At 35.8% G+C, this 15,627-nt stretch overlaps 1 protein-coding gene and 1 long non-coding RNA gene across 2 annotated transcripts; one reads left to right on the forward strand and one right to left on the reverse strand.

Moving 5' to 3' along the window:
- Positions 1 to 4,446: 4,446 nt before the first annotated feature.
- On the forward strand, positions 4,447 to 5,394 carry LOC309872849 (olfactory receptor 8J2-like; the record flags this gene model as incomplete). The annotated part of the gene is made up of 1 exon (XM_082747818.1): positions 4,447 to 5,394. The coding sequence occupies one exon, from the start codon at positions 4,447 to 4,449 to the stop codon at positions 5,392 to 5,394; it is 948 nt and encodes a 315-aa protein (XP_082603944.1).
- Positions 5,395 to 6,378: 984 nt separating this feature from the next.
- On the reverse strand, positions 6,379 to 15,591 carry LOC309873046. The gene is made up of 3 exons (XR_014316171.1): positions 15,545 to 15,591; positions 7,383 to 7,609; positions 6,379 to 6,457 (listed from the first exon to the last, which is right to left on the reverse strand). It is a non-coding gene; the product is annotated as an uncharacterized lncRNA (long non-coding RNA).
- Between the last annotated feature and the right edge of the window lie 36 nt (positions 15,592 to 15,627).

The following is a 15,627-nucleotide window of genomic DNA, read 5'->3' on the forward strand; positions in this document are numbered from 1 at the left end:
CAAATTATTTAGACATACCTTTTTCACTTATAAAACATACAGACCAGAAAATCTGACACAAGAAGTAAAATAAAATGTTATCAATATTTAATTGCAATATTTATACATGCGTGAGGAACGATCAAAAGATCATATGCAGGAGCACCTGCGTGGCTCTGTCGGTTTGGTGTCTGCTTTCAGCTCAGATCACTATCCTGGGGTCCTGGGATCCAGCCCTGCGTGGAGCTCCCTGTTCAGTAAGGAGCCTGCTTCTCTCTCTCCCTCTGCCACACCCCCTGCTTGTGCTCTCTTTCCCTGTCTCTCTCTGTGTCAGATGGATAAATAAACTCTTTTTTTAAAAAAGATCATATGAAAAATGCATTTTCTATCAAATAATTTTAATTAAAAGCCAGCAATAAAACCAGATATATGATGGGTACCTTCAAATTTCAATAAAACAATTGATAGTCTTCTTACAATAATGCACATTTTATGTTTATCGTGGAAATCATATGACAAATACATCAGGGTTTGTTCTTGATCAGAATGCAAGCTTTGCCTTCAGGTCTATTCCCAACATTCACAGGAAAGTGGAACATTGGGGCCAGAATCCTGGGCTTTCCAACTGTTGGATTTTCTCCACCCCAGGGTCAGCAAGCACACTTCCCAAACATTACAGGGGACAATTCAAAAGAAACAAACACCCAAAGGGTGGAATCATTGCACAAGATTGTTCCTCATTGGATCATCTAAGCAAATCCTAGGCTGGCCCCACATTTTCACTTTCTGGGTGCAGTTCTTGTGTGGAAACCTACGTAATTGGTATTTCTTTCTCTGGGGAATCAGAACTTTGTCTGGGAATTCCTGTTTCTATGTGTAGGGACTGAGCCCATAAACAAGCTTATTCCTGTGTGCAGGTCTTCAGGGACATCAGACCAGGTAAATTTCTTCAGCGTGCCTCCTGAAGAACCTCCACAGTGGGTCTCAGCAGATCTCTGGACAGGTAAGTTCACCCCAACCATTTACTTAGTACTCATCCGGGATGTGAAGACTACATATCTAGGGAACTTTATGGATTCAAATCAGACTCAGGAATAAAATATCTTTTCTGCTTTCTTCTGGGGACTTAACTCCCTGTTCTCTGAAGCCTCAGTGGAAGGGACAGAGAAATGACTCAAAGCATGGTCCCCAGCACCGCTTCTGGTAAATTAGACAGTGTGAGCATTTCTGCAGATAAATGAAGAGTCATTATGAGGATTCTATTCCACCTTAGGATGATTTCTGTGTTAGAGATGGCAGAACTGATATTTTAGAAAGCCCTCTCTACAGACAGGAAGCCTCTTAAGTGATTTGAAATATTTGATTTCTCGGGACGCCTGGGTGGCTCAGTTGGTTGAGCAGCTGCCTTCGGCTGAAATATTTGATTTCTTCTCCTAAACAGACCTACTAAATTGTTTAACATCAAGAAAAATAAGTGTCTCCCCTCCTGGATGTTCACATTGTCCAGGTGACAAACCCTAAGATGGAAAGATTCCCTGATGCTGACTGGTGGGCTTGCAGATGCTGGTGCTGACTGGTGGGCTTGCAGATGCTGGTGCTGACTGGTGGGCTTGCAGATGCTGGTGCTGACTGGTGGGCTTGCAGATGCTGGTGCTGACTGGTGGGCTTGCAGATGCTGGTGCTGACTGGTGGGCTTGCAGATGCTGGTGCTGACTGGTGGGCTTGCAGATGCAGGTGGACATCTAGGGCACTAGCTCCTGTCACGGTGCAGTTTGTCGGAACACAACTCAGGTTTAAATAAGTTGAGGACAAGTTGTCCAGGTAGAGATCAATAGAATACCACTTGAAATCATTTCAGAAGATATTTATATTTTCACTCTTATTCTTCAGCCTAATTTTAATATAAATGATTAATATTAGATAAATATTTTTATTTATTTATTTATTTGTTTGTTTGTTTGTTTATTTATTTATTTATTTATTTTAGAGAGAGAGAAAGCATGAGTGGGGAGAGCAGAGGGAGAAGGAGAGAGAATATCGATCAGACTTCATGTTGAGCACATAGCCCCACTCAGAGCTTGATCTCAGGAACATAAAATCATGACGTGAGTTGAAACCAGGCCCCTCCACATTATGTATATCTTTAAATTTCTTTTTGACATGTTATTATTTGGTAGGCTTATAAAATATTTCTTTTCAAAAACAAACTTGAAAAAATATGTGTAAGAAACTAACATAGCTTTATCAGAAACAAGTCAGAAAATTTCTGAGTAAGAGAAAAAGTCTTTATTTCAGTAGCATACTTACCAAGATCAAACAAAACAAAACAAAACAAAACAAAAAAAGCCTAAGCTTTGCTGTTAGTGATATTTCATTAGAAGAATGAATTAATAAAAGAAATAACTGGTAATGATATATGCAAATATGTTTTTTCAAAGCTAATTGTATGATTTCATAATACACAATCCACAGTTACTATTGTTGGTACTTTTTGTTTTCTCTTGTTAAATTAAGGATGTTTATTGAGTATGTTATATCTCTGAGTGAAATATGCACTGAGCTGCTTTATGTACAGAAAACAAACCAGTAATGTTTTGTGTAAAGTCAGTGTGACCATTCCATTTTCTACCATGAACTTACCTGTAAATTTCTTTTCAGATGTGGTGGCAGGAGAAAAGAGATATAGGATATCTAGTGCAACACAATCATATAACCTCATCAGACATGTTTGATGTATGGAATAAAGTATCTTAGATTCAGCAATCACCATACATTAAAGAAAGAATCAGGTTGTGGGAGAACATAACCTGCATTGTTTGTTAAATATATAGCCAGATATCACGTGTCCCAGTTGCTTAAATATGCAAAATTATAATACACTTGTTATTTCACATTTCAACTATGAAACTTAGTGAGATAAAATGAGTAACTGGGACACAAACAGGAAACCACATTTAAATATTATTCAAAACATGCTAATAAGAACAGCTGGAACCAATTATCCTGCGTTCATTGTTAACAGGCTCTGTACTAACGCATGTTTGTATATTGTTTCATTACAGTCACACAACACAAGAATATAAATACTTGATAAAAATCACACAGCTAATAATTGGTGGCCTAACATCCAATCAACCAAGTGACCAAACAAACAAAACACATAAAGCAAAACTGAAAAACCATAGCATTAATCAATATTGTACACAGACTCTTTGTATGACTTAATCTCATCAAGCCTCAACTGTCTCATCAGACATATAAATAATTATGTTCATCTTGTAGGACACTCCTGGGAGATAATGAGAACTTTATTTTGAAATGGCTAACATTGTTCTGGGCCCAGAATGCCTCACATAGCAAATAATGTTAACAGTCTTCTCTATGCCTTTCTCTGAATAAGGAAAACAAAATGATCAAACTTGAGCAATTCAAAACTACAGGTAATATTTTTCAAAACATCAAAACAGGTTTTAAACAATTTAAAGAAAATATCTATAAGATGGATGAAATAATAGAGAACATAATAATAGAGAAGTGTCTGAGCAGGTAGAGGTCAGAGGTAGTGGCAGGAGAAACATAATTATTTAAAAAAAAAAAAATTCAGTTTCTGGATAACCCTAAAAAGGAAGACTAAGGAGGTAGAGTCTCTTGGTAGGCAGCTGAAATAGCATAGTGTGATAGAAACTGTTACAGAAAACCCAGCATTGTCACAGTATTTCATGCAGAAAAATAAAATTTCCAAGCGTGGTGATAAGATGTGGATTGAACAGACAGCCACTGGCAGCTAAGTTAAAAATAACTGAAAGTCACCGGAAGTCACTCTGGTTCATCAGCTTCTTATATGTATCTATCATTTATCATGGGAAACCAACACAGAGGCATGAATGTGTATATGTAAATATATATTCATGCAATATTATAATTAATATGTTTAATATACATATAAATATTAATGTAAATACTATAGTAGATTAAAATATATTCAATGAATATAAATTATATTTAAAACACAATTGAAAAATTAATATCTTGTTACAACTGTTCTATTAACCTGAAACTGAAAAGATAGGGGTTGGGAGGATGGGTGAACTTGGTGATGGGTAGTGAGGAGGGCACGGATTCCATGGAGCAATGGGTATTATACACAAACAATGACTCATGCAACACTACATCAAATTAATGATGTGCTATATGGTGACTAACATGAGAAAAAAAAAGAGAAAAAAAAAAGTAAAAAAAGAATTTTTTTAATGAAACAGGACTTTAAAATGTTTGTATTTCTCAATTTTGTTAAAAGATGTGGAGAAATACAATAAGGTCTAACATTTTTTTTTTTTAATTGTGAACAAAAATAATCTGATTTAAACGAGACAGTCTAAAATCTAGCATCTACCAGGAAAATCAACCTCATCATCTACTAATCTCCTCTCATTTTCCCCCCACAAAAAGATGAGAACAACAAAATAAATGGCCTCAGAAAATCTCACCCAGGTGACTGAGTTCATTCTCATGGGAGTCTCAGATCGCCCAGACCTCCAGATTCCACTCTTCTTTGTTTTCCTGCTGATCTATGGGCTGACCATGGCAGGGAACCTGGGCATCATCACCCTCACCAGTGTTGACTCTCAGCTCCAAACGCCCATGTACTTCTTCCTCAGGCACTTGGCTATCATCAATCTTGGCGATTCTACTGTCATTGCCCCCAAAATGCTGGTAAACTTCTTGGTTACAAAGAAAACCATATCCTACTATGGATGTGCAGCCCAGCTGGGGGGGTTCCTAGTTTTCATTGTCGGGGAGATTTTCATGCTGGCTGCAATGGCCTATGATCGTTATGTGGCTATTTGCAACCCTTTGCTCTACATGGTGGTGGTCTCTCCACAGATGTGCATACTGCTGGTGTCCCTCACTTACCTCTACAGTCTGACCACAGCACTGACTGTCTCCTCCTGTGTGTTCTCCATGTCATACTGTTCTTCCAATGAAATCAACCATTTTTACTGTGATAACGTCCCTTTGTTGGCATTGTCCTGTTCTGATACCTATCTTCCAGAAACAGCAGTGTTTACCTTTTCAGGGACCAATTTGTTTTTCTCTATGATTATTGTTCTAACATCCTACTTCAACATTGTCCTTGCCATTTTGAGAATACAGTCCTCAGAGGGCCGACGGAAAGCCTTTTCCACCTGTGCCTCTCACATGATGGCTGTCACTGTGTTCTATGGGACGCTTCTCTTCATGTATTTGCAACCAAGGACCAACCACTCCTTAGATACTGATAAAATGGCCTCTGTCTTCTACACCTTGGTAATACCAATGCTGAATCCCCTCATTTACAGCCTAAGGAACAAGGATGTGAAGGATGCTTTGAAGAGATTTCTAAAGAACCCTTGTCAGGCTTTCAAATTAATGTAAATTTAAAGCTTCAATGGTCTTCATTTAAGACAATCTCAGAAAAGTTAACCTGCTCCCAAAAAACTAATCTCTGTTAAATACAGAGGCAATAGTTAAAAATTACATGGATTTCAAAGGGAAGATCTTAACCCTTTCTATTCTGTCCTCAAATATCCAACTTTCCCCAGCACAAAGATGTGTTAGTTGACCAAGGAAAGTATACTTATTTAAGTAGTAAACAGTAGTTTCAAAATAAATACATTTTAAAGTGTAACACAACTTGCTACTGAGTTTTTGTAATTTCTAGCCTTGGATGAAAAAGTCTGAGACCCGAGGAAGGAATGTGAGAACACTTCTTGGACTATTGTTGAGTGAGGTCATCCTACTTGCCATAGATCTGTTCTTTTCAACTATTAAAAGTTTTATTTTTCCTTTTTGGTGTATTTTGTGTTTCAATTTCTTAACTTTTTTGAATCCACTTTTACCTTGCACTTAATATAAATTTGAATAACAGAAAAAGAAGTCTTCGGGTCAGAAGAAAAACTAAATAATGCTTAGGGGCACCTGGCTGGCTTGGATGGTTGGGCTTCTACCTTCAGCTCAGATCATGATCTCCTGGTGCTGGGATTGAGCCCTATGTCTGGCTTTCAGCTCGGCTGGAAGTCTGCTTCTCCCTCTCCCTCTGACTCTGCCTCTCCCCTTGCTTGTTCTCTGTCTCTGTCTCTCTTTAAATGAATAAATGGAATCTTAAGAAAAAAAAGCTTATACATAAACTGAAATAGAACATTTAGCAAAACAGAAAAAGAAAGCATACAAATGAGGATTCTACTTTTTAAATGCTCTCATGTGCTATATGTACACAAAGCAAAATGTTGATATTTATCATGATATGATATAAAATTAATATTCTCCATGTCATATTATCATAGCAAACACTATGGTATAGAGGTAATTGTCTGTGTTATGGATTCATAACAGCAAATTTCATTACTTTTAGCATTTTTATTTAGTGTGTTTTGGAGTAAAGTGTTATTAGAACAAAAATAAACCATTGTCTTCAAAGTGACACCAACTCTCAAGGACACTGGGATCAAAAAACAGAAAAAAGTTAACAGTCATCATGTGCCATAGCTCCTTCTGTACATTTAAAATGCTCCTAATTTATAATAGAGTAAGGGAGACTAGTCAAGGCATGCAAGCCAGACAATATCTGGAAATAAACTAGGTGTGAAATTTTCAGGGATTCTAAAAGAAGGCAGATATAGGAACTAGGACACTCAGATCCATGAATCAATTTCTAATTTTAGTCATAAATAAACAGCAAAGCTGAAAAGAAAGTCACACTATAGGATAGACACTTCTGGTCTCTTTTTTCTATGAAAGGCAGCATGTTCACAGTTCTGGGGATTTGGACATGGGCATCTATGGTGGGTAAGTGAGGGCACATTATTCTGCCTAAAACATCTACATTTATATTGACATATATTCTATAGCTAGGCAATCTAAAATCTTGCACCTGTCTCATTCATGAGTACTCCATGGGATATTCTCTCAAAAACTTGCATACTATATACCCTTTCTACATATATTAGCTACAAAACTTATCCTAAACAAACTATACACAAAGTCCTCTTTGATTGAAGGATAAACTAAAATCATTTGGTTCAAAGGTAACAAACTGTAGGCACACATACACAAGTGCTTGCATATCACTAGAACACATTTATCAGAAATAAATCAGCCCAATCCACCAATCAGGCAGGCACATCAACCCAGTACTAGTTGTCCATGGAGTAAGACAGGGAAGATAATTTATATGGCAACTTTGATCTCCAACAGATCAAACTTACCCTGTCAGATGTTAAGGCACCTGTACTTCTAGCTTATCCCTGACTAACTGCTCTGGAGGTTGCATGGCTTTTGTTTCCATATAGTGACAACAAAAGTCCCCTAGTGGTGAAGGACAGAGAAGATGCATGGCATAGCCATAAAGCAAGGTCTGAAAATACCTGTGAAAGTTAGGGCACTTCAAACAGGACCACAGGACCAGACAGAAGCAGTCGCTTTGACCTGATTCCATGAATAGGGATATTCAGTTGGTTAAGTGGCTGCCTTCAGCTCAAGTCATGATCCTAGCATCCTGGGATCCAGTCCCACATTGGGCTCCTTGCTTAGCAGGGAGCCTGCTTCTCCCTCTGCCTCCATCTGCCTGTGCTCTCTCTCTCTCACTCACTCTCTGAAAAATAAATAAATAAAATCTTGAATAAATAAATAAATAAAATATAAATACAAAAATATCTTCTTCTTGAAAAACATATACAATGTAGACATTGCTGCTATAAACATTCAGGTGCACGTGTCCCTTCAGATCACTACATTTGTATCTTTAGGGTAAATACCCAGTAGTGCAATTGCTGGGTCGAAGGGTAGTTCTATTTTCAACATTTTGAGGAACCTCCAAGCTGTTTTCCAGAGTGGCTGCACCAGCTTGCATTCCCACCAGCAGTGTAGGATGGTTCCCCTTTCTCCATATCCTCGCCAGCATGTGTCATTTCCTGATTTGTTAATTTTAGCCATTCTGACTGGTGTAAGGTGATATCTCATTGTGGTTTTGAGTTGTATTCCCCTGATGCCGAGTGATGTGGAACACTTTTTCATGTGTCTGTTGGCCTTCTGGATGTCTTCTTTGCAGAAATATCTGTTCTTGTCTTCTGCCCATTTCTTGATTGGATTATTTTTCTTGGGGGGTTGAATTTGATAAGTTCTTTATATATCTTTGATACCAGCCCTTTATCTGATATGTCATTTGCAAATATCTTCTCCCATTCTGTCAGTGACTTGTGGTTTTGTTGACTGCTTCCTTTGCTGTACAGAAGCTTTGTATCTTGATGAAGTCCCAATAGTTCCTCTTTGCTGTTGTTTCCCTTGCCTTTGGGGACATGTATAGCAAGAAGTTGCTGTGGCCAAGGTTGAAGAAGTAGCTGCCTGTGTTCTCCTCAAGGATTTTGATGGATTCCTGTTTGACATTTAGGTCTTTCATCCATTTTGAGTCCATTTTTGTATGTGGTGTAAGGAAATGGTCCAGTACCATTCTTCTGCATGTGGTTGTCCAATTTTCCCAAGACCATTTGCTGAAGAGATTGTCTTTTTTCCATTGGATATTCTTTCCTGCATTGTTGAAGATTAGTTGACCATAGATTTGAGTTTCCATGTCTGAGTTCTCTATTCTGTTCCATTGATCTATGTGTCTGTCTTTGTGTCAGTACCATACTGTCTTGATGATTATAGTTTTGAAATATAGCTTGAAATCAGGCATTGTCATGCCACCAGCTTTGGTTTTCTTGTTCAACATTCCTTTGGTTATCTTTTCTAGTTCCATATAAATTTTAGGATGATTTGTTTCAGTTCTGTGAAAAAAGTTGATGGTATTTTGATAGAGATTCCATTGAATCTGTAGATTGCTCTAGGAAGCATAAACATTTTAACAATATTTATTCTTCCAATCCAAGATTTTTCTATTTCTTTGTGTCTTCCTCAATTTCTCTCATGAACATTCTATGGTTTTCTGAGTACAAATCCTATGCCTCTTTGGTTAGGTTTATTCCTTGGTATCTTGTGGTTTTGGGTGCAATTGTAAATGGGATTGACTCCTTAATTTCTCTTTCCTGTTTCATTGTTGCTGTATAGAAATACAATTGATTTTTGTGCATTGATTTTATACCTTGCCACTTTATTGAATTTCTGTATAAGTCCTAGCAATTTGGGGGTAGAGTTTTTTGTTTTTGTTTTTTTTTTCATGTCATCTGCCAAAAGTAAGTTTGACTTCTTTGCTGATTCAGATTTCTTTATTTCTTTTTATTGTCTGATTGCTGAGGGTAGGACCTCTAGTACTATGTTGAACATCATTGGTGATAGTGGACATCCCTGCCATATTCCTGACTTTAGGGAAAAAACTCAGTTTTTCCCCATTGAGAATGATATTTGCTGTGAGTTCTTCATAGATGGATTCATGATATTGAGGTATTTACCCTCTATCCCTACACTGTGAAGAGTTTTAATCAGGATAGGATAAACAAGAAAGGATGCTGTACTTTTTCAAATGCTTTTTCTGCATCTATTAAGGGAATCACATGGTTCTTGCACTTTCTTTTTTTATGGAGTGCATGATATTGATTGATTTACAGAAATTGAGTCAACCTTGCAGCCCAGAAGTAAATCCCACGTGGTTAAATTGAAAATCCTTTTATTCTACTGTTAGATCCTATTGTCTAGTATTTTGGTGAGAATTTTTGCATCCATGTTCAACAGAGATATTGGTCTGTAATTCTCCTTTTTGGTGGGGTCTTTTTCTGGTTTGAGGATAATGTTGACGTTATAAAATGTGTTTGGAAGTTTTTCTTCCATTTCAACTTTTTGTAAAGATTCAGAAGGAAAGGTATTAATCTTTAAATGTTGTGGTAGAATTCCCCTGGGAAACCGTTTGGCTCTAGGCTCCTGTTTGTTGGGAGATTTTTGATTACTGCTTCAATTTCTTGCTGCTTATGGTTCTGTTCAGGTTTTCTATTTCTTCCTGGTTCAGTTTTAGTAGTTTATATGTCTCTAGGATTGCATCCATTTCTTCCAGATTGCCTAATTTGTTGGTGTATAGTTGTTCATAATATGTTCTTATAAGTGTGTGTTTTTTTCATCAATGTTGGTTGTGATCTTTCCTCTTTTATTCATGATTTTATTTAATTGGGTCCTTTTCCCTTTCTTTTTGATAAGTCTGGTCAGGGGGTTATCAATTCTATCAATTCTCTCAACTAGGAACCAGCTCCTAGTTTTGTTGATTTGTTTTACTGTTCTTTTGGGTTTTATTTCATTGGTTTCTGCTCTGATCTTTCTTATTTTTCTTCTCCTGCTGGGTTTAGGTTTTATTACTGTTCTTTCTCTAGCTCCTTTAGGTGTAGGGTTATGTTATGTATTTGAGACTTTTCTTGTTTCTTGAGAAATTCTTGTATTGCTATACACTTCCTCCTTAGGACTGCTTTTGCACCCCAAAGATTTTGAACAGTTGTATTTTCACTTTCATTTGTTTCCATGAATTTTTAGATTCTTCTTTAATTTCCTGCTTGCCCTATTCATTCTTTAATAGGATGCTCTTTAGCCTCCATGTATTTGAGTTCTTTCCAAATTTTCTCTGTGATTGAGTTCCACTGTCAAAACATTGTGGCCTGAAAATATGTAGGGAATAATCTCAATTTTTTGGTACAAGTTGAGACCTGGTTTGTGACCCAGGATGTGATCTTTTCTGGAGAAAGTTCCATGTGCACTCGAGAAGAATGCATATTCTGTTGCTTTAAATAAAATGTTCTGAATATATCTGTGAAGTCCATTTGGTCCAGTGTGCCATTTAAAACCCTTATTTCCTTTTTGATATTCTGCTTAGATGATCTGTTCAATTCAGTGAGGGGGTGTTAGAGTCCCCTACTATTATTGCATTATTATTGATGTGTTCTTTACATTTTGTTATTAATTGGCTTATATAATTGGTTGCTTGTGCATTAGGAGGATAAATATTTGCAATTGTTAGATCTTCTTATTGGATAGATTCTTAAATTATTATATAGTATCCTTCCACATCTCTTATTACAGTCTTTGGTTTGAAATCTAATCTGTCTGACAAAAGGATTGCCATCACAGCTATCTTTTGATGTCCATTAGCATGATAAGTGGTTTTTCACTCCCTCACTTTAAATCTGGAGGTGTCTTTGGGTCTAAAATAAGTCTCTTGAAGACAGAATACTGATGGCTCTTGTTTTTGTTTGTTTGTTTTTTAATCTAATCCAATATGCTTTGTCTTTTGATTAGGGCATTTAGCCCATTCACATTCTGGGTAACTATTGAAAGATTTACACTTAGTGCTATTGTATTGTCTGTGACTGTTACTGTATATTGTCTCTGTTCCTTTCTATGTTACTTTTGGGCTTTCTGTTTACTTAGAGGACCTCTTTCAATATTTCTTGTAGGGCTGGTTTGGTAATAATAAATTCTTTCAGTTTGTTTGCACTTGAACTTTTTTCTTACTCCGTCTATTTTGAATGACATCTTATCTGGATAAAGTATTTTTGGTCACATATTTTTTCTAGTTTAGTGCACTGAATATATCATGCCAGTCCTTTCTGGCCTGCCAGGTCTCTGTGGATAGGTCTGCTGCCAATATAATATTTCCAACCTTGTAGATTATTGACCTCCTGTCCAAAGCTGCTTTCAGGATTTTCTCTTTGTCTTTGAGAATTGAAAGTTTCACTATTATGTGTCAGGGTGTTGACCTATTTTTATTGATTTTGAAGAGGGTTCTCTGTGCCTCCTGGATTTTGATGCCTATTTACTCCCCCAGAATAGGGAAGTTCTACACTATCATTTGCTCCAATATACCTTCTGCCCCTCTCTCTCTTTCACCTTGTTCTAGGATCCCAATTATTCTAATATTTTTTCACTTTATGGTGTCACTTATCTCTCAGATTCTCCCCTCATGATCTATTAGTTGTGTACCTCTATTTTTTCTCAGCTTCTTTATTTACCATCTTTTGGTTTTCTATATAACTAATTCTCTCTTCTGTCTCACTTATCCTAGCAGATAGAGCTTCCATTTTTTATTGCATCTCATTAATAGTCTTTTTGGTTTCAACTTGCTTTGATTTGAGTTCTTTTATTTCTCCAGAAAGGGATTCTCTACTGTCTTCTCTGCTTTTTTCAAGCCCAACTAGTATCTCTGTAATCATTATTCTGAACTCTAGTTCCAATACCTTACTAATGTCCATATTGATTAGGTCCCTGGCAGTCAGTACTTCCTCCTATTCTTTCTTTTCTTTTCTTTCTTTCTTTTTTTTTTTTTTTTTTGAGGTGAGTTTTTCTGTCTTGTCATTTTGTAGGAAGTGGTTGCTTTTCTATTCATAGAGTTACAGCTATTCTCTTCTTCAGTCTCTGGTTGGGTTCTCAGGTGTTCAGAAGGTTTGATAGCTATCTAGCTGAATTCCTGGGACCAGACAAAATTAAGATTTCCTACTCTTCTGCTATCTTGGACTCCTGCCCTGTTCATGTACCTTTAAACAGACAAAATTTAAGTACTTCAAATAAATCATACCATATCTATTTCCCCTTGGTCCCTATTACTTTGTCTTTCATTCATAGTCAATGGAGGTAGAATCAGATTCTAGCAATTTTATTAAAATAAAAGTTAGCAAAATATTGGTATACATGTAGTAAAATGAATAAAATTCAAAAACATATAGTAGAGTGAGAACATTTAGATATCAAAATGATCTATACAAAATGTTGTGTATTTTAAAATGTATATCATATTTACTTTATAAATTACATTCCATATTAAGGACATATTTTAACTTTTGAAAAGAGATTCATACCTATTTAAGGAAAAGTAACAGAAGTAGACATGGGAAATTAGTACTGAGCATGCACATGGGATGTGGAATTAGGGTATCATTAACTCAATTTAGTCCCTTAGTTTAGAAAAAGAAATAAAAATAGGAGCTACACATATATTCATAATTTTTATCCCTTCTGAATCCTCTAACATACTATAGGACATATTTAAAAGTTTTGTTTTTAATCCTCAGATATAAAACATGGAAGAAGACTTTGTGGAGATTCTGAAAGTTTATGTGATTTATAGATGATTAAGGCATATAAGAAATAATCTACTTAAATCCAGATATTTGAATGAATACAATAAAAATAACAACTGGGGAAAGCAGGTGAATTGTTTATGTAAAAAGACATTTCCTCAACAGGGGAATCAAAGTTACTCTGAATAATTAGTAAAGACCAGTGACATCATTTCCTACTGTCAGATGATTTGGGAATAACCAAGAATTGCTTTCAAGTTCCCAGGGGGAGTGTCTCAAAGGGAGGAGATGTTCATAAACTCTTCTGACAGCGTCAAGCTGGTAATCACACAAGGGAACACAAAGGCAGTCCTCACTTAAGGTTAGTAGATGCTACTGATTGTAATGATCACTAGATTAGTTGCAGTGATGATTATTGATAACTACCTTCCATTTAAAGGACAGTTATGAGTATAGTCATCAATGCCAGACTCAGTACATTACATTATGCATAATAATCTTCTCTTTTAATAACTAGATTTTCTGGAGTAACTATATAGGTTTACCACTATGAGTATGTTCTTTGAAGGTGGTAAGTGACCTCATTTCTATTTGTTACTATTTCTACATTTATATAAAGAGTCTAGAGAATATATATGGTGAAGGGAGAGTAAGCATTTTTGCAAACTCAACTTAGAATCCTCCTCTTCCTTCCTTCTCTGCCTTTCTCTCTCCTTTTGATAAGAGTGAAATGTTCTCAATTTGACCAACCTATTTATTCAGTTGAGGTTATTTACAAAATGTTATAGAATATTTAGTTGAGATTGGGTGTTTGCATTTGCACAAGAGACATCCTTGGTTTTCATGTCCATTCCCTAGGTCCTGCCACAACTCTGGAGTTTCTGCTTCCATTTGAGAAGAGTCAGGTTTGATGCTTATTTTGTTTGTTTGTTTGTTTCCAGGAAGTGTTTAGGAATGACTGATGGGGATCAGTGCCACATAATATTCAAATGAGTTTAGAAAGAATGCCAGGGATTTGCAAAATCACAATAAAATGAATGTTAGAATGAAGAGGTTTACCAAACTGTCCAAACTGCTGTGGAATAGTAATTTCTTTGGGTATCATTTTTGTAGCGTGAGTTATTTGACTTTGTCATTTGTTTGGCTGCTGATAATGAATATTTGTTATTGCTTTGCTATAAATATTTTGTTAATTTTTTTTTTTTTTTTTTTTTAAAGATTTTATTTATTTATTTGACAGAGAGAAATCACAAGTAGATGGAGAGGCAGGCAGAGAGAGAGAGAGAGAGAGGGAAGCAGGCTCCCTGCTGAGCAGAGAGCCCGATGCGGGACTCGATCCCAGGACCCTGAGATCATGACCTGAGCCGAAGGCAGCGGCTTAACCCACTGAGCCACCCAGGCGCCCAATATTTTGTTAATTTGAATAGATTTTTGAATAAAGCAAATTTATGTAATTTTATCTGCCAAATTAATGTTGGATTTCTATTCTATGTTTTGTTTCTGTTTATTTAAGGAATCCAGAGATTCCAGTTTTTGAGTTTATGAAAGTTTAACACTTTCCTATGACATTAAATACTTAACCAGTCTAAGGTTGATTTTTGTATAGATGAATGAAACATCCAATTTTATCATTAGGGATAGGGATAATCACTTTCTCAGGCTCACTAAGTAGACCATTTTTTAATACTAAGGACATCCTAACATGCCACTTCTGTCTTACACTGCAGTTCTATGCATTCATGGGTCCTTTCCTGAGGTCCTTGTTCTTTTCCATTGATGTAAGTATGCCATATTGTCTCAAGAACTCCAGGTTTATAAGTTTTATTATCTAGTTGTACAGGTCTTTTCAAAAGTATCTTTCTTCTTTACAGTATGCATTTTCTAAATGCATTTGAAATCTGTTAAATTCTACCAATTTCCTTAGTGAGTTTTGATTGTAAAGGCATTGAACAAATAGACTAAATTCAGCAGAAGTGATATTTGGTCACACTAAATTGTGCAATCCAGGAACATAATATTTCTATCAATTTATTTAGGACCTCTATAATGTTTCCCCAAAAAAGTTTTTTTTTTTTATTTTTTAAAGTAGGTGCAGTCAGTTTTTAGAAGATATCCTATCACAATGAAATTTCCCTTTTTTTCTTAATTTTTGTCACTTTTGTCTATTCTAAATAGCACTAATATTTATTCAAATATTTATTTTTTACTAATTCATTCTGATACTGTGTAGAATCCATATTACAAATCTTCCAAAACTAAATGTCTAGCCAAAAATGGGATTAATGCAATTTAAACAAGTTTTTTATAATTCTTACACATTTTAAAAATTGATATCAAAGATATATTACTATTGTGTAGGGTTATACATCTAAAATAAAATTATAGGCCTGTATATATAATGGGTTTTTAAATATAAATATTTATCTTTAAATCAGAATTTTAGGCCTTGTAGAATGAGTCACAATGTAGTCATTTTTTATATTCCAGAAAGTTTATAATAAAATTAGATAATTTTTTCCCATGAAAAGTTTGGAAGCACTTACCTTTAGAAGCAATCTGGGGGAGAAAGGAGATGAAAAAGTAGAGGTAGGGACGCCTGGGTGGCTCAGTTGGTTAAGCAGCTGCC

The sequence above is a fragment of the Mustela nivalis genome, assembly GCF_964662115.1.
Source record: "Mustela nivalis genome assembly, chromosome: 9".
NCBI classification, from domain to species: Eukaryota; Metazoa; Chordata; class Mammalia; order Carnivora; family Mustelidae; genus Mustela; species Mustela nivalis.